At 40.8% G+C, this 19,868-nt stretch overlaps 1 protein-coding gene across 2 annotated transcripts in view; it reads right to left on the reverse strand.

The window, feature by feature from the left end:
• The window catches only part of LOC139379086 (cGMP-specific 3',5'-cyclic phosphodiesterase-like), a 76,736-nt gene extending 59,590 nt beyond the window's left edge, over window positions 1–17,146 (reverse strand). For both annotated transcript variants that reach the window (XM_071121883.1, XM_071121885.1), the window contains exons 1-3: window positions 16,971–17,146; window positions 5,055–5,607; window positions 552–725 (exon numbers count right to left, since the gene is read on the reverse strand). In XM_071121883.1, coding sequence (XP_070977984.1) covers window positions 552–725; window positions 5,055–5,607; window positions 16,971–17,068 — 825 coding nt within the window. In that variant the 5' untranslated portion in view covers window positions 17,069–17,146. The remainder of the gene's footprint in view (window positions 1–551; window positions 726–5,054; window positions 5,608–16,970) is intronic.
• Between the last annotated feature and the right edge of the window lie 2,722 nt (window positions 17,147–19,868).

The raw sequence follows: 19,868 nt of genomic DNA on the forward strand, positions 1-19,868 counted from the left end.
GTTTATGCTTGGCCAATCACTCTCAGGTCCTGCACTCTGTCAGCAAAGACCCAGACTCCCCAACACAAATACTGGCCTGATTCAAAACACACACACACACACACATGCACACGCACGCACACGCAGGCATACACACACACCAACCTCCTCATTATATTCATCATCATAATCCAACATACGCAAACCCCACCAGGGTGTTATCTGACACTCAGCAGAAAAACAAGGGAGTCCGCAGAAAGGAGGTCAATGGAGGATTACTCTGTATTTCACAGCCTCATATTTACTTGGTACAGTGTCTACTTAGAAAGCACATCGTAATAGGGTTATAGAAATAATTCAATTACCTACTGTAATGACCTCCTGTGGGTTTCTTTATGACTCATCAAAACACACAAAAAAACTGTTGAACATTTCATAACATTTCATAAGTACAACTTCTTTCCACATAACGTCTTTGTAAGTACCAACTGTAATAGGACTGTGAAATTAACCATTCCAAAGGACAAAAGAGATGGAGGCCATCAAACATAGAGAAATAAAAAGCGTCTCACCTCGTAGGCATTCTTGATGTTGAGGGGCTGTCCCGTGGCCGCCACGTGACCCACAATGCCCTTGTTCCACTCCAGACGGATGCAGCTATTGGACACCTCCTCCAGGGTGGAGCCCTCGGCAACGTCAAATAGCCTGCTCACCAGGAACTTCCTGTTGGAGCTGTCTTCGCCCACCTGGGGTCACACGACAAGGAACAGTAAGGAAGTGATGTCATACATATCCAGACTCTACAGGAAGTGCATCTGCAACAGCTTTTTTAAAGTTGTCTCCACAGTGTATACTACGATATGATAATATATGATGTATGATATGATAAGTCAATTTGTTGTCCATTTGCATGGACATGTAATCATTGCTACCTGATATGGTTGTTGAATTAGACAGATATGGATTAGACAGAGATTAAAAGGTCACAAAAAGAACCAGGAAGTCCACTTTGGCGCCAACTTTTCCAACAGCTTCATTCAGCATCATATACTTGAAATTAGGACGCACGATATATCGGTGAACATATCGGAATGGGCCTTTATTAGCTAAAAATGCCAACATCGCTATTGGCCGATGTCTAGTTTAACGCCGATGTTAAAAACCGATGTCAAAGCTACCGTGCATACCTAATATAACGTTGGTACATGACGTAATGACACCACGTGCAATTTTGTGCTACACGTGCAACACAGCATTCCTAGCCTAGCCCACAATGTCTGCTGTGTGAATCGAGCAGTCAACAAGTTGAGCAGTCATTTGAAAGATTAAACATTTCCGCGAGACAACTCAAATGCAAAATACATTAACGCCATGATAAGGGAACTAATTTCCCTTGACAATCAACCGTTCTCTGTCGTGGCTGATGTTGACTTTCGCTACTGGTCGAGCACCGGGACACACTACCAAGTGCGCTATTTTTCAGATGTTGCCCTACCGGAGTCACACAGTAATAGCGTCACTGCTATTAGCTTCACGACATACTATGGAATGCCGTTTTTGTCTTTGCGTGTCAAAAAAGATACACGTCAAATTACACTATTTGACATTAACACTATATGACGTATTAAATAAGCTATTCATTTGACATGTCAAATAACACAGTTATAGCTAGCTTTAGCTTGGTACCTAGCTAACACCAATACAACCAGCCTGAAAACAATGACCAGTAGAAACTGCAGTCATTTTCATTCTTCTTAGCAATGATTTAGGAATCCTTGTGAGTAACTATTAGCTAGGTATCCGCTTGTTGTTCTCCTATTGAAATTGAACTTCAGTTCATGAAAATAAATAGCTAGCCAGCTATTTAACCCTGTTGCCAAAAGCTAACGTTATAAACAGCCAGCTAGCTTCATCTAGCTAGTGAGGCTTGACCGGACCGGGTTATGTGTTGTGAAGCTAGCCACTATAAGTATTAGGCACAATAATGGAATTTGCGGTTTGTCTTTAAAATAAAAGTACTTCCTTGAAAGTGATGCAGAAGGTGGCAATTGGTGGAATCGTGCCATATTTAGACTAGATCATGTTAAAAAAGATTGGAATGTGAAGTAATGAAATGGGGTATCAGTCTACCCGGTGACACCCGCAGAACACAACTGTGAAGTGTTTATGCAAACATTAGCGTTGTAGCTCTTATCGCGGGACCGTGACTGTGTGAAATCACCTCCCCAGTCAGCCTATTGTGTGTATTAACATTCACGCTGCACTGTAAAGCTTTACCTAAGGATTGGGGATCAATGAAATGGGCAATCAGTCTACTCAATACCCAAGATATTGTTTCCCAACGTCCACCTCAGAGATATCAGACTCCAAAACATCCACGCAGTATTGTTTTTCCTCAGGAATAGTGTTCAACACACATAGGTTGACAATAAATGTGGCTCAATTCACAGTTGTTTCAGAGTCCTGCAATAAGAGCTACGACAGTAATGTTCTCTGGGTGTCACTGAGTAGACTGATACCCCATGTCATTGATCCACAATCTATAGGTAAGGTTGTACAGTAGAATATGTATGCCAACAATGCAATTCTAAAGAATAATATATCCAGTGTGATTTCAACAGATTTTTGTCAAATTAACAAATTAGTGTCTTTTGTTGATTTTACATAACAGCATTCCAACCTTGTTTAGCATGATCTTTTAAATTATGGCATAATTCTACTATTTGTATTCATTTGCATCACTATCAATGACATACTTTTATTTTGAAGGCTAACCGCAAAGTAAACTATTGTGGTTAATCCTTATTGTGGCTAGCTTCACATAGATGAGTCCGACCACCATTAATCAAATAAGAACTGTCTTATAAATTTGCGTTATTTTAGATGATGACACCTAGCTATATAGTTAGCTAGCTAACTATAGCTACTGAAACAGATTATGTCGTTTTGCTATGTTTTTGGGGAAGAACTTTGTTTGCATACATGAGCTAGCTAGCTTTTTTTAATGACCAGAACTGTAGATGCGCGAGACAACTTTACCAGCATCATAGCATACGTATCGATTAATCGTTGTGACATATGAAATACGAGTGATAGTGAAATCAATGTGTAATAACTATGTAAAAAATGTATGAACACATTCAATTATTATGTTAGAGCCAGTTTGCGCTGTTCTGTGAAGGGAGAAGTACACAGCGTTGTACAAGATCTTCAGTTTCTTGGCAATTTCTCGCATGGAATAGCCTTAATTTCTCAGAACAAGAATAGACTGACGAGTTTCAGAAGTCTTTGTTTCTGGCCATTTTGAGCCTGTAATCAAACCCACAAATGCTGATGCTCCAGATACTTGACTAGTCTAAAGAAGGCCAGTTTTATTGGTTCTTTAATCAGAACAACAGTTTTCAGCTGTGCTAACATAATTGCAAAAGGGTTTTCTAAGGATCGATTAGCTTTTTCAATCAATCAAATGTATTTTTAAAGCACTTCTTACATCAGCTGATATCACAAAGTGCTGTACAGAAACTCAGCCTAAAACCCCAAACAGCAAGCAATGCAGATGTAGAAGCATGGTGGCTAGGAAAAACTCCCTAGAAAGGCCAGAACATAGGAAGATACCCAGAGAGGAACCAGGCACTGAGGGGTGGTCAGTCCTCTTCTGGCTGTATCGGGTGGAGAATATAACAGAACATGGCCAAGATGTTCATAGATGACCAGCAGGGTCAGACAATAATAATCACAGTGGTTGTAGAGGGTGCAACACGTCAGCACCTCAGGAGTAAATGTCAGTTAGCTTTTCATAGCCGATCATTCAGAGTTAGAGACAACAGGTGCGGTAGAGAGAGAGTCCAAAACAGCAGGCCTGGGACAATGTAGCACGTCCAGTGAACAGGTCATGGTTCCATAGCCGCAGGTAGAAGAGTTGAAACTGGAGAAGCTTAAAATTATAAACTTTGATTAGCTAACACAACGTGCCATTGCAGTTTCCAGCTACAATAGTAATTTACAACATTAACAATTTATACACTGTATTTCTGATCAATTTGATGATATTTTAATTGACAAAAAATTAGCTTTTCTTTAAAAAACAAGGACATTTCTAAGTGACCCCAAACTTTTGAACAATAGAGTACGTAAATGCCAACAAAATAACTTTTTGGTTAGAATGGTGTGTGTGTAACCTTTATTTAACTAGGCAAGTCAGTTAAGAACAAGTTCTTATTTACAATGACTGCCTACCCTGGCCAAACCCGGACGACGCTGGACCAAATGTGCTCCGCCCTATGGGACTCCCAATCATGGCCGGATGTGATACAGCCTGGATTCGAACCAGGGACTGTAGTGACGCCTCGTGCTGTCATGGCCGTTAAAAGAAGAGTACCAAGGTGCAGCGTGGTGAGCGTACATTTTCTCTTTATTTGGAAAATGACTCCGAACAAAACAATAAACACTACAAAACAAACCGTGAAGGTCAAAGGCTAAGTGCCCTGAACAAAGTCAACTTCCCACAAACACAGGTGGGAAAAAGGGCTACCTAAGTATGGTTCTCAATCACAGACAACGATAGACAGCTGTCCCTGATTGAGAACCCTACCCGGCCAAACATAGAAATACAAATAATAGAACATAGAATACCCACCCCAACTCACACCCTGACCAAACCAAATGGATACAATAAAAAGGATCTCTAAGGTCAGGGCGTGACACGTGCACTGAGATGCAGTGCCTTAGACCGCTGCGTCCATGTGTGTGTGTTAACTATTTAACTGTACTAGAATGCTTAAAAGGCTGCTAAAATTGTAAATATCGCTTATCGTTATCGTTTTGGGGGGGGGGGGGGAATATTGGATATCGGTATCGGCCAAAAATGTCGTATCGGTGCATCAGTACTTTGAGAGTACTGATCATAAATACTTTGAGATTTATGATCACTTTGCCTTTCTAATCCTTCCTCATTTCATCCTAGGTTTGTTTCATGACATACACTAGCCACTGTTCGATCCTTCTTCCTCTCATCCCAGTGGCCCTGCTACAAACAGAGCGCTGTGGGTATTGTAGTCCATGGTGCCACTACCTACCAGGAAGAGGGAGTAGCGGTCCGCGGCGATCAGCTCGTTGATGTGCAGGAAGATCTTGTGGCACAGCGCCGTCACATCCAGGTGACTCGACACATCCCTCACCAGCTCCAACAGCCTGGCACAGCGGTCCAAACCCCGGGCACTGCCAACCTCGCCCATCATCCCTGCGGGGATACCAACCCCGACCCCTCCCTGCTGAGTTCTGAAGGGTGTCCGGATGTCGCCTCGGTCGGGTTCGGTGTCGCAGAGGAAGGTTAGTGAGCCTTCCGCGTCCTTGACCACGATGGGCCTCAGCGGCCTGTCAAACTCAGATGCAGAGATCTTGCGGGTGGGGGTGCTGGGAGCGGGGCTGGGGGGCGGGGCTGGGGAGGGGGAACGCCTGTCGTTCAGGCCCAGGGAAGGGGGCAGGGAGGAGGCTAAGCAGGGGCTGTCTGAGGGCTGGGTGGGTCTCTGGGGTAGAAGGGTTTCTTTGGAGGATGACGAGGAGGAGGAAGAGGAGGAGGAGGGCTGGATGGAATGGACTCGCTCAGCAAACCATGCATTCACCATTTCCCTGCAAATACACAACACAAATGAGGTTTAAGGGCCATTTTAAGACATTAGAAAAAGTAATATACATTGTACAACAGAGAACGTATAGGGCAATTTTAAGACATTAAAAACAGTAATACACATTGTACAACAAGACCATTTAGTACATTTACAGTTTCTGAGGAATTGGCCTATTTGATTAGATTATTATATGACATTAACACAATATTAACACAACATTAACACAACATTAGCACAACATTAACACGATATTAACACAACATTAGCACAACATGAACACAACATGAACACTACATTAACACAATATTAACACAACAAGTCATAAATCATTAACAAGACATTAACACAACATTTACAGGACATTAACCAACATTTACAGGACATTAACCAACATTAACAGGACATTAACCAACATTAACAGGACATTAACCAACATTAACAGGACATTAACCAACATTAATACGACATTAATCAACATTAACAAGACATTAACCAACATTAACAGGACATTAACCAACATTAACAGGACATTAACCAACATTAACAAGACATTAACAAACATTAACAGGACATTAGCCAACATTAACAGGACATTAGCCAACATTAACAGGACATTAACAAGACATTAACCAACATTAACATGACATTAACCAACATTAACAGGACATTAACCAACATTAACAGGACATTAACCAACATTAACTGGACATTAACCAACATTAATAGGACATTAATCAACATTAACAAGACATTAACCAACATTAACAGGACATTAACCAACATTAACAGGACATTAACCAACATTAACATGACATTAGCCAACATTAACAGGACATTAGCCAACATTAACAGGACATTAACAGGACATTAACCAACATTAACATGACATTAACCAACATTAACAGGACATTAACCAACATTAACAGGACATTAACCAACATTAACTGGACATTAATCAACATTAACAAGACATTAACCAACATTAACAGGACATTAACCAACATTAACAGGACATTAACCAACATTAACAGGACATTAACCAACATTAACAGGACATTAACCAACATTAACAGGACATTAACCAACATTAACAGGATGTTAACCAACATTAACAGGACATTAACCAACATTAACAGGACATTAATCAACATTAACCAACATTAACAGGACATTAACCAACATTAACAGGACATTAACCAACACTAACAATACATTAACCAACATTAACAGGACATTAACCAACATTAACAGGACATTAACCAACATTAACAGGACATGAACCAACATTAACAAGACATTAACCAACATTAACAGGACATTAACCAACATTAACAGGACATTAACCAACATTAACAATACATTAACCAACATTAACAGGACATTAACCAACATTAACAGGACATTAATCAACATTAACCAACATTAACAGGACATTAACCAACATTAACAGGACATTAACCAACATTAACAATACATTAACCAACATTAACAGGACATTAACCAACATTAACAGGACATTAACCAACATTAACAGGACATTGTAAGTCATTATTGGACATCCATTTTTTATTTTACTGTAGGATTCTGAAACACACCCAAACACACACCCAAACACACCCAACCACACACACACCCACCCAAACACACCCAAACACACCCACACCCACCCAAACACACCCACCCAAACACACCCAAACACACACACACACACACACCCAAACACACACACACACACACACACATTGAATTATGTTGAGCAGTATTAGTAGAACATGACTGCACAGTGCCAGCATTCAAAAACACAAGGTGTTAACCACAAGGTTCCCGGGTTTAAATCCCAAACGTTTATTTTTGTCAAAGACCTACTGCACCTGAACAGCCCTACTGACATTAACCAACATTAACATGACATTAGCCAACATTAACAGGACATTAGCCAACATTAACAGGACATTAACAGGACATTAACCAACATTAACATGACATTAACCAACATTAACAGGACATTAACCAACATTAACAGGACATTAACCAACATTAACTGGACATTAATCAACATTAACAAGACATTAACCAACATTAACAGGACATTAACCAACATTAACAGGACATTAACCAACATTAACAGGACATTAACCAACATTAACAGGACATTAACCAACATTAACAGGACATTAACCAACATTAACAGGATGTTAACCAACATTAACAGGACATTAACCAACATTAACAGGACATTAATCAACATTAACCAACATTAACAGGACATTAACCAACATTAACAGGACATTAACCAACACTAACAATACATTAACCAACATTAACAGGACATTAACCAACATTAACAGGACATTAACCAACATTAACAGGACATTAACCAACATTAACAAGACATTAACCAACATTAACAGGACATTAACCAACATTAACAGGACATTAACCAACATTAACAATACATTAACCAACATTAACAGGACATTAACAGGACATTAATCAACATTAACCAACATTAACAGGACATTAACCAACATTAACAGGACATTAACCAACATTAACAATACATTAACCAACATTAACAGGACATTAACCAACATTAACAGGACATTAACCAACATTAACAGGACATTAACCAACATTAACAAGACATTAACCAACATTAACAGGACATTAACCAACATTAACAGGACATTAACCAACATTAACAAGACATTAACCAACATTAACATGACATTAACCAACATTAACAGGACATTAACCAACATTAACAAGACATTAACCAACATTAACAAGACATTAACCAACATTAACAAGACATTAACCAACATTAACAGGACATTAACCAACATTAACAAGACATTAACCAACATTAACATGACATTAACCAACATTAACATGACATTAACCAACATTAACAGGACATTAACCAACATTAACAGGACATTAACCAACATTAGCAAGACATTAACCAACATTAACAGGACATTAACCAACATTAGCAAGACATTAACCAACATTAACAGGACATTAACCAACATTAACAGGACATTAACCAACATTAACAAGACATTAACCAACATTAACAGGACATTAACCAACATTAACAGGACATTAACCAACATTAACAGGACATTAACAGGACATTAACCAACATTAACAGGACATTAACCAACATTAACAGGACATTAACCAACATTAACAGGACATTAACCAACATTAACAGGACATTAATCAACATTAACAGGACATTAACCAACATTAACAGGACATTAACCAACATTAACAGGACATTAATCAACATTAACAGGACATTAACCAACATTAACAGGACATTAACCAACATTAACAGGACATTAATCAACATTAACAGGACATTAACCAACATTAACAGGACATTGTAAGTCATTATTGGACATCCATTTTTTATTTTACTGTAGGATTCTGAAACACACCCAAACACACACCCAAACACACCCAACCACACACACACCCACCCAAACACACCCAAACACACCCACACCCACCCAAACACACCCACACACACCCAAACACACCCAAACACACACACACACACACACCCAAACACACACACACACACACACACATTGAATTATGTTGAGCAGTATTAGTAGAACATGACTGCACAGTGCCAGCATTCAAAAACACAAGGTGTTAACCACAAGGTTCCCGGGTTTAAATCCCAAACGTTTATTTTTGTCAAAGACCTACTGCACCTGAACAGCCCTACTGAAATCTTTAAAAAAAACTCTGTAGCTGTCAAATGCGCTTGCCACAAAATGTACCTGTAGATTAGGCTGCCTGCCAGGCACATAAAGTCCTAACCACCCTATGAAATGGCAAGCCAATGGGAGCGGAATGCTATCTTATTTGCATTATTTGCATTCAAGTCTAGCCACACACATTTTGCATAAGATATGGCAAAATGTGTGTGTGTGTGTGTGTGTTATGTGTGTGTGCGAGTGTGTGTGCATGTGACACCCTAGTGACAATCCCATATAGAGCAGCCCTAACGTGTCCTTACTGCTAAATCAATAGCTGTCAGAGATCTGAGTTTCAGCCCTAAGCATCTGATCTTCTCATTTTTTGACGTGCCAATCAAATAATGTTTTCTTACATAGTGTGGTTAGGAATTAGGAAGCGGAAAATACTGTGGATACACAAAATAATACATCTCTCCACTTTCTTTTGTCTGAGAAATATGTCTGACCTTTTCACGGGCCTGAAAGGTACATGTAAATTATACAAATTAAATGTAAAATAAACAATGACAGGCACACTTATTCTAGCTAGACTTGAATGCAAATAAGTAGCCCTAAATCACAGGAGGCTGCTGAGGGGATGAAGGCTCATAGTAATGGCTGGATCAGTGGTCAATAGGATGGTATCAATCACATGGAAACCATGTGTTTGATGTGTTCCATGCCATTCCATTCATTCCGTTCCAGCCATTACTTTGAGCCCGTCCTCTCCAATGAAGGTTCCACCTACCTGTGCCCTTTATAAGTCATAACCTACTTCCTACTACTACTATAATAAACTAGGACTGATAGTTGTGGTTCCAAGGTACCTCCCTCACTATATGCCCAGAATATATCCAGGACGACAGTAAGGCTGCTGGTTTGCTACTGACATTATATTTGAGTAATTTAGCAGACACTCTTATCCAATTAGGGTTAAGTGCCTTGCTTATTAAGGGCACATCGACATACTTTGGCTCAGGGATTAGAACCAGCAACCGTTTGGTTACTGGCCCAACGCTCTTAACCACTAGACTATTTACCTGAATCTTACCCAGGAATTTATAGTGTGCTCCTGTGAGATAAAATATTGTAAATAATGACTGATTACTGACTTCATGTCATTAATCAATCAATCAATCAATCAAATGTATTTATAAAGCCCTTCTTACATCGGCTGATGTCACAAAGTGCTGTACAGAAACCCAGCCTAAAACTACAAACACCAAGCAATGCAGGTGTAGAAGCACGGTGGCTAGGAAAAACTCCCTAGAAAGGCCAGAACCTAGGAAGAAACCTAGAGAGGAACCAGGCTACGAGGGGTGGCCAGTCCTCTTCTGGCTGTGCCGGGTAGAGAGGAACCAGGCTATGAGGGGTGGCCAGTCCTCTTCTGGCTGTACCGGGTAGAGAGGAACCAGGCTCTGAGGGGTGGCCAGTCCTCTTCTGGCTGTGCCGGGTGGAGATTATAAAGAACATGGCCAAGATGTTCAAATGTTCATAGATGACCAGCAGGGTCAAATAATAATAATCACAGTAGTTGTCGAGGGTGCAACAGGTCAGCACCTCAGTAACATTTTACTGCAGTGGGCTAAATCAGGCTCACACAGTATTTATTGGTCGTCTGAAACAAATATACTTTGAAACAAAAGTATAAAACCCTCACACACAAGAAGACACCTGTACCATGTCAGATATAGAGTTGAAATGTATTAAATTTTGAGTTTGCATCCTAATATTACACTTTATATACATCATAGAAGACTGAAATGTAATAAAACAGTTTGACATAGAAACACCGGATTTTTGCCATTTAAAAACAAGGTGAGTTTATTAATTTATGAAATTATGTTATTAATATTTTTCATAATTTCATAAATTAATAAACATATATATATATATTTTTTCAACAAATTGTCCTTCTAGGTTTCGTAATCTGAGTAAATTACAGTAACACGAGGCACTGCAATATTTCAAAACATGTAATAACCCCCTTTATATTATAATAAAGACAAAACAATGAATAATTTCAATAGTATCTATTCCAAAACTCTGAAAATAGATTTGTTCCATGTCACCCTCCATCTCAGACTGTTCTGAGATCGTTTCTATAGTTAGAAATAGGCAAGATTGGCATTCCTGAAACATTATTTGGGAGAAATTTACTTGGCTCATCGTGCTCTAGCGACTCCTTGTGGCCGGCCGGGCGCCTGCAGGCTGACCCTGGTTGTCGGGTGAATAGTGTTTCCTCCGACACATTGGTTCGGCTGGCTTCCGGGTTAAGCGGGCGGGTGTTAATTAAGAAGCGGGTCATGTTTTGGAGGACACATGACTCGACCTTCGCCTCCCGAGCCCGTTGGAGAGTTGAGGCGATGAGACAAGATCGAAAGTGGGGAGAAGAAAAAAATAAAATAATTGTGTGGTTTATTTTTTTATTATTATTATAATAAAACTATTAGACCATTCCTGGTGAACAAGCAAACCATTAGGCTACAGCAGAATTAATGGTTTCAATGTTATGGTCTCTAATGGTCTTCAATGGTGTGACAGGTAGCCTAGTGGTTAGAGTGTTGGACTAGTAACCAAAAGGTTGCAAGATTGAATCCCCGAGCTGACAAAGTAAAAATCTGTCATTCTGCCCCTGAACAAGGAGGTTAACCCACTGTTTCTAGACCGTCATTGAAAATAAGAATTTGTTCTTAACTGACTTGCCTAGTTAAATAAAGGAAAAAGTCCCAAACATTTATTATATAGTGTTTTGCGATGGTATTGAATTATTTTAGTGTTGTCAAAACATTTTAATCCCTAGTTCATTTCTCCATCAGTGTTTTGGGGCTTTGGGAAAAGTCTTCATATTTTTTTATTTTTTTATTTCACCTTTATTTAACCAGGTAGGCTAGTTGAGAACACCTTTATTTAACCAGGTAGGCTAGTTGAGAACACCTTTATTTAACCAGGTAGGCTAGTTGAGAACACCTTTATTTAACCAGGTAGGCTAGTTGAGAACACCTTTATTTAACCAGGTAGGCTAGTTGAGAACACCTTTATTTAACCAGGTAGGCTAGTTGAGAACACCTTTATTTAACCAGGTAGGCAAGTTGAGAACACCTTTATTTAACCAGGTAGGCTAGTTGAGAACACCTTTATTTAACCAGGTAGGCTAGTTGAGAACACCTTTATTTAACCAGGTAGGCTAGTTGAGAACACCTTTATTTAACCAGGTAGGCTAGTTGAGAACACCTTTATTTAACCAGGTAGGCAAGTTGAGAACACCTTTATTTAACCAGGTAGGCTAGTTGAGAACACCTTTATTTAACCAGGTAGGCTAGTTGAGAACACCTTTATTTAACCAGGTAGGCTAGTTGAGAACACCTTTATTTAACCAGGTAGGCAAGTTGAGAACACCTTTATTTAACCAGGTAGGCAAGTTGAGAACACCTTTATTTAACCAGGTAGGCAAGTTGAGAACACCTTTATTTAACCAGGTAGGCAAGTTGAGAACACCTTTATTTAACCAGGTAGGCAAGTTGAGAACAAGTTCTCATTTACAATTGCGACCTGGCCAAGATAAAGCAAAGCAGTTCGACACATACAACGACACAGAGTTACACATGGAGTAAAACAAACATACAGTCAATAATACAGTATAAACAAGTCTATATACGATGTGAGCAAATGAGGTGAGATAAGGGAGGTAAAGGCAAAAAGGCCATGGTGGCAAAGTAAATACAATATAGCAAGTAAAACACTGGAATGGTAGATTTGCAATGGGAGAATGTGCAAAGTAGAAATAAAAATAATGGGGTGCAAAGGAGCAAAATAAATAAATAAATAAAATACAGTAGGGAAAGAGGTAGTTGTTTGGGCTAAATTATAGGTGGGCTATGTACAGGTGCAGTAATCTGTGAGCTGCTCTGACAGTTGATGCTTAAAGCTAGTGAGGGAGATAAGTGTTTCCAGTTTCAGAGATTTTTGTAGTTCGTTCCAGTCATTGGCAGCAGAGAACTGGAAGGAGAGGCGGCCAAAGAAAGAATTGGTTTTGGGGGTGACTAGAGAGATATACCTGCTGGAGCGTGTGCTACAGGTGGGAGATGCAATGGTGACCAGCGAGCTGAGATAAGGGGGGACTTTACCTAGCAGGGTCTTGTAGATGACATGGAGCCAGTGGGTTTGGCGACAAGTATGAAGCGAGGGCCAGCCAACGAGAGCGTACAGGTCGCAATGGTGGGTAGTATATGGGGCTTTGGTGACAAAACGGATTGCACTGTGATAGACTGCATCCAATTTGTTGAGTAGGGTATTGGAGGCTATTTTGTAAATGACATCGCCGTCCAGAGTAGTAATGTTGGACAGGCGGGTAGGTACAGGTAGCGATCGGTTGAAGAGCATGCATTTAGTTTTAATTGTATTTAAGAGCAATTGGAGGCCACGGAAGGAGAGTTGTATGGCAATGAGAATTGCACCATCGGGATAGCCCTCCACAGAGAGTTGTATGGCAATGAGAATTGCACCATAGGGATAGCCCTCCACAGAGAGTTGTATGGCAATGAGAATTGCACCATAGGGATAGCCCTCCACAGAGAGTTGTATGGCAATGAGAATTGCACCATAGGGATAGCCCTCCACAGAGAGTTGTATGGCAATGAGAATTGCACCATAGGGATAGCCCTCCACAGAGAGTTGTATGGCAATGAGAATTGCACCATAGGGATAGCCCTCCACAGAGAGTTGTATGGCAATGAGAATTGCACCATAGGGATAGCCCTCCACAGAGAGTTGTATGGCAATGAGAATTGCACCATAGGGATAGCCCTCCACAGAGAGTTGTATGGCAATGAGAATTGCACCATAGGGATAGCCCTCCACAGAGAGTTGTATGGCAATGAGAATTGCACCATAGGGATAGCCCTCCACAGAGAGTTGTATGGCAATGAGAATTGCACCATAGGGATAGCCCTCCACAGAGAGTTGTATGGCAATGAGAATTGCACCATAGGGATAGCCCTCCACAGAGAGTTGTATGGCAATGAGAATTGCACCATAGGGATAGCATCCACAGAGAGTTGTATGGCAATGAGAATTGCACCATAGGGATAGCCCTCCACAGAGAGTTGTATGGCAATGAGAATTGCACCATAGGGATAGCCCTCCACAGAGAGTTGTATGGCAATGAGAATTGCACCATAGGGATAGCCCTCCACAGAGAGTTGTATGGCAATGAGAATTGCACCATAGGGATAGCCCTCCACAGAGTTGTATGGCAATGAGAATTGCACCATAGGGATAGCCCTCCACAGAGAGTTGTATGGCAATGAGAATTGCACCATAGGGATAGCCCTCCACAGAGAGTTGTATGGCAATGAGAATTGCACCATAGGGATAGCCCTCCACAGAGAGTTGTATGGCAATGAGAATTGCACCATAGGGATAGCCCTCCACAGAGAGTTGTATGGCAATGAGAATTGCACCATAGGGATAGCCCTCCACAGAGAGTTGTATGGCAATGAGAATTGCACCATAGGGATAGCCCTCCACAGAGAGTTGTATGGCAATGGGAATTGCACCATAGGGATAGCCCTCCACAGAGAGTTGTATGGCAATGAGAATTGCACCATAGGGATAGCCCTCCACAGAGAGTTGTATGGCAATGAGAATTGCACCATAGGGATAGCCCTCCACAGAGAGTTGTATGGCAATGAGAATTGCACCATAGGGATAGCCCTCCACAGAGAGTTGCCACTTGAACTATTCAAGGAGAGTTGGGTTGAAACATTAGGTTGATAAGAGAAGGACAAACTGCATTGCTTTCATGGAGAAATTGTGAGAATGACGACACAATTTGTTTTCATGAGCCAAATCTACTGGTTTTCCAACCAAAGTTGCAAAGTAAATGTTGTGATATATTTAATAAACAAGAGATCAGCAAAATGGATAAAAAAAAGAGCGTGGTGGCAGTAGCAGCATCTAGTGGTCAAAACTAGGTACTTCCAAAATATTTTACGGTAAATAATGCAAGCGATTTCAAGGATTAATTTCACTGAACAGGGGATGAAAACAAATCTACAGATTCACAGGGATTACATTATATGGTATGGCGAAGCAATAATCCAGGAGAACAGGGGATGAAAACAAATCTACAGATTCACAGGGATTACATTATATAGTATGGCAAAGCAATAATCCAGGAGAACAGGGGATGAAAACATATCGACAGATTCACAGGGATTACATTATATGGTATGGCGAAGCAATTATCCAAGAGAACAGGGGATGAAAACAAATCGACAGATTCACAGGGATTACATTATATAGTATGGCGAAGCAATAATCCAGGAGAACAGGGGATGAAAACAAATCTACAGATTCACAGGGATTACATTATATGGTATGGCAAAGCAATAATCCAGGAGAACAGGGAATGAAAACATATCGACAGATTCACAGGGATTACATTATATGGTATGGCGAAGCAATTATCCAAGAGAACAGGGGATGAAAACAAATCGACAGATTCACAGGGATTACATTATATAGTATGGCGAAGCAATTATCCAAGAGAACAGGGGATGAAAACAAATCGACAGATTCACAGCGATTACATTACATGGTACGGGGAAGCAATAATCCAAGCCAAAGCTTCATATAACTTGTCAAACATAAATAACTGATTCTGTACACTGGTTGTTGAGGAGGATTGGCATGGGATGGGTGGCATCTGACAACAACACAAATATTCCTTCATGTCTTACTCATTGGAAGGAAGAAGTTTGGTCCAAATCACATGTTGGTTACTATATTTATTGAATATTATCTGAATCCTATAAATTAACATGGCCAGTTTAGGTGCTTAGCTTTTCAATTAGCTTAATTTATCAGAGATCAAATAATATTTCAACATAATAATGTTTCAGGAATGCTAATCATATCTCTTACTAACTACCGAAACGGTTTCAGAACAATCTGAGATGATGGGTGTCGAAAATTGTCCTTCTTCCCACTAGGCACACACTGGCTGAATCAACGTTGTTTCCACATAATTTCAATTAAATTACATTGAACGTGGAATAGATGTTGAATTGACGTCTATGCTCGATGGGTTGTGCTTTTTGAGGTGGAACGACCCAATAACAAAAAGCATTTTGGATAACTTTTCATTCACGGTGCGCGTTTGGAACACAATGGAAAGGAATCACCCCAATAAAGGTTAATGGTTTAACTTCTGCTTTGAATTATCTTGCTATTTTGGTGAATGGTTACTGATTGTAAAGACGATTGTGCGGCGCATTAATAAATGTCAATAAATTGCTGTGGAGAGACGCTGGATACAGTTGGACATTGCGCGTAATACCATAAAAGGCTACAATATAGCGTGTCATATCGCAGTTAAACTCTCCAACCTTGTACAGTAGGCTAGCATGTTATTTTACGTTGAAACAAACAACCCACGCAGGTAAAATAGGCTGCCAGTGCCTTTCATTGCACCGGACACATTAATTATCGCCCAAATTGCTTAAAATAGAATGCACGGCGATGATGTGTCGTAAACAGACCTATCCCTGTTTCGTAAATACAATGAATCACTTTTACGACTTCAGTCTCTCCCCGCGCTTACCTTGTAGCCTTCCTGACAACGTAGGAATGAGCGAACTCCAAATGGTCATCAAGCCACGCTTCCATCCTTTCACTTTCTGGGGGATAGCAGCCCTCCATGCTCAAAACCCAAATCCCCCCAATTAATCAGATTACCATCAACACTCCGAAGATGGAAGCAAATAATATCAGTCACTGGTAAGCAGTGTGTGTGGTAGTAGTCTTCTGTTTTCAGGGAGCGCTTCCTACATTGTGAGCGCGTGCGGGTAGACTTCGGCAAGACTTGAATTGCCTTTGTTCAGCAACATCGCACCACTCCTAGTCTCTCTCTCTAAATTCTTCATGAACTATATTTTCCATGCTATATTTTTTGTGGTCTGTTTGCGTATTTGACAGAAAAGTACATATGGGCTTACCTCAAGGGTAATAAATGGCAATAATATTTTTTTGCATATCCAGCATGGCAGATATTTTTCACATTTGTGAGTTAAGTAATTCTTAGGTGCTCCAGAAGTCAGCTGAACATAATTTAGGCATAATTGTCATTCAAATAGATTCACATTTTCATGTTTGATTGTTCTCATGAATACATGGGACTATTTAACATACAACACGAGCTACGGCTCCTTCCGTACACTCCAATGAACTTGACTTGCCTCAGATGGGGCACAAGTGTGTGATTGGGTTTTGGTGAGTGCTAATACAAGGGAACATCAATCAATATCACCTACAAGGACGCATTTTACTTTGAGGGAATGCAGAGTGTGAATCGACCGCTGGTTATCTTCTAGTTTTTTTCGTATTCAAAGTTGCTGGTCTGTAGTCATAAAGCTTCACAGCGTAGCACTGTTACTCTGAGTCGCTTCATGAGTACGGACCGCCAAATCACAATCCCTCAATCACTGAAACATACTCCATTAACCCCCCCCCCCTATTTGACAAATAGTAATGGACTATCCATTGCATTGCCCCAGACACTCTAGATCCTGTGTGTCTGGTGGGACCCTGCTGATACTGTGGTGTTATCTTACCCAACAGATGGTTTCTCTTTTCCCCCTGAGGACACAGGACCTGCCCTCAGGCATATGGGAGCTCCCTGGCTTCCTACTAGAGAATCTGGACAGTGCAGTACATTAAGCCTCTTAAGGCTTCTAGTCTATCAGCATGGATGCATATGCACCCACACACACTAACCCTAAACCTAACCCGTACTCTTACCGTTACCCTAACCTTAATCCAAAAACCTGAACCTGAACCCTAACCCGAAACCTTAGCTCCTGACCCTAACCCTAAAACTAACCCTAGCTCCTAACCCTAAACACTAATTCTAACCTTAACCCTAAACCCCCTAGAAATAGCATTTGACCTTGTGTGGACTAACAAAATCTTCCCAGGTGGTGACATTTTTGGTCGTTTACTCTTCATGTGCTGGTCCCCACAAGAATAGTTAAACACATCCAGGCTCTGGGGATGTACCTAGCATAAATCCAGCTAATACAACCTAATCCTGAAACATCGCCTCTGATGTTTCCGCCAACTCCTTTGAAATGGACAGACATGCACAAGTAAACACAAAGAGATCATGTGAAGCACACGAACACACACACACACACACACACACACACACACACACACACACACACACACACACACACACACACACACACACACACACACACACACACACACACACACAGGGGTCAGCCCCAGGCTTTCTTCCAGATGTTCCCACAGTGGGTTTCAACCTGAGCTGGTCAAGACTGGACATGTCAGGTCTCAGTCTTTCTAGCAAACAGAGCACAAGCTTACATTGTTGTGGGTTGATGCTTTAAAGATTCTTTACTCAGCTGGATGGACCATTAAAGCATACTTGAAAGCCTGGAGGCTGGTTGCAGTAGTGGCGGAAGTTTATATGTGTGTTTGTGCATGTATAGGTGTGTGTGGGTGTATAGCTGTGTGTGTGTGCATGTACAGGTGTGTGTGTGGGCGTGCACACTTGTGTGTGTTCATTCTTGTGTGTGTATGTCCTCCACAGGGACGCTGTGTCCTTGTGTAATCACTCAGCAGACAAGATTGTGTCACAACTGGCCGTGATTGGGAGTCCCATAGGGCGGCGCACAATTGGCCCAGCATCGTCCAGGTTTGGCCCGGGGTAGGCCGTCATTGTAAATAAGAATGTGTTCTTAACTGACTTGCCTAGTTAAATAAAGGTTAAATAAACGAACATAAACAAGGAGAAGTTGGACTGTGCTGGCACAGCCTCTAAGTCAAACAACACAGCCCTCTCCACCATATAATTCCCTGCTCTAGCTTAAATAGCACTCACACTGTTGTAAATGTGGCCTTCAGTTGTACTCTGAGAGATATCCACACTGGGGTAAAACTTTCCACACGCAGTACATTCCCATCATGAAAGCCATGCTGACTGCAGTGCACCACACACACTGCTGTCAAGTCAAAACAATCCTACTTCTTAACCACCATGGGCAGTAGCATGGGTTAGCACAATCTAATGCATAAACAGTTTATACACCCCCCCCCCTTTCTCTCTCTCTCTCTCTCTCTGTCTGTCTCTCTCACTCTCACTCGCTCACTCTCTCACACACACACACACACACATAAACATGTGTCTGAAACATCGAGGGGCTTTACTTTACGGCTGTGACACATAGTTGGTAAAGAAGGCCTAGATTCTCTTGTTCTAAATGGCGACTCAAATATACCTCAGTGTAAAAACACTGACACACTTTACTGTAAAGATGTTTTTAAGTTGTCTTTATCATAATCAGACAAAATGTATTGTCTAGAAAATACTATTTAAGCAATAAGGCCCGGGGAGGTGTGGTATATGGCCAATATATCACAGCTATGGGCTGTTCTAACATTAAAGAAATCTCGAGGTATTGCTCGCCTGAAGTAG

The sequence above is a fragment of the Oncorhynchus clarkii genome, chromosome 21 (assembly GCF_045791955.1).
Source record: "Oncorhynchus clarkii lewisi isolate Uvic-CL-2024 chromosome 21, UVic_Ocla_1.0, whole genome shotgun sequence".
Taxonomy (NCBI): Eukaryota; Metazoa; Chordata; class Actinopteri; order Salmoniformes; family Salmonidae; genus Oncorhynchus; species Oncorhynchus clarkii.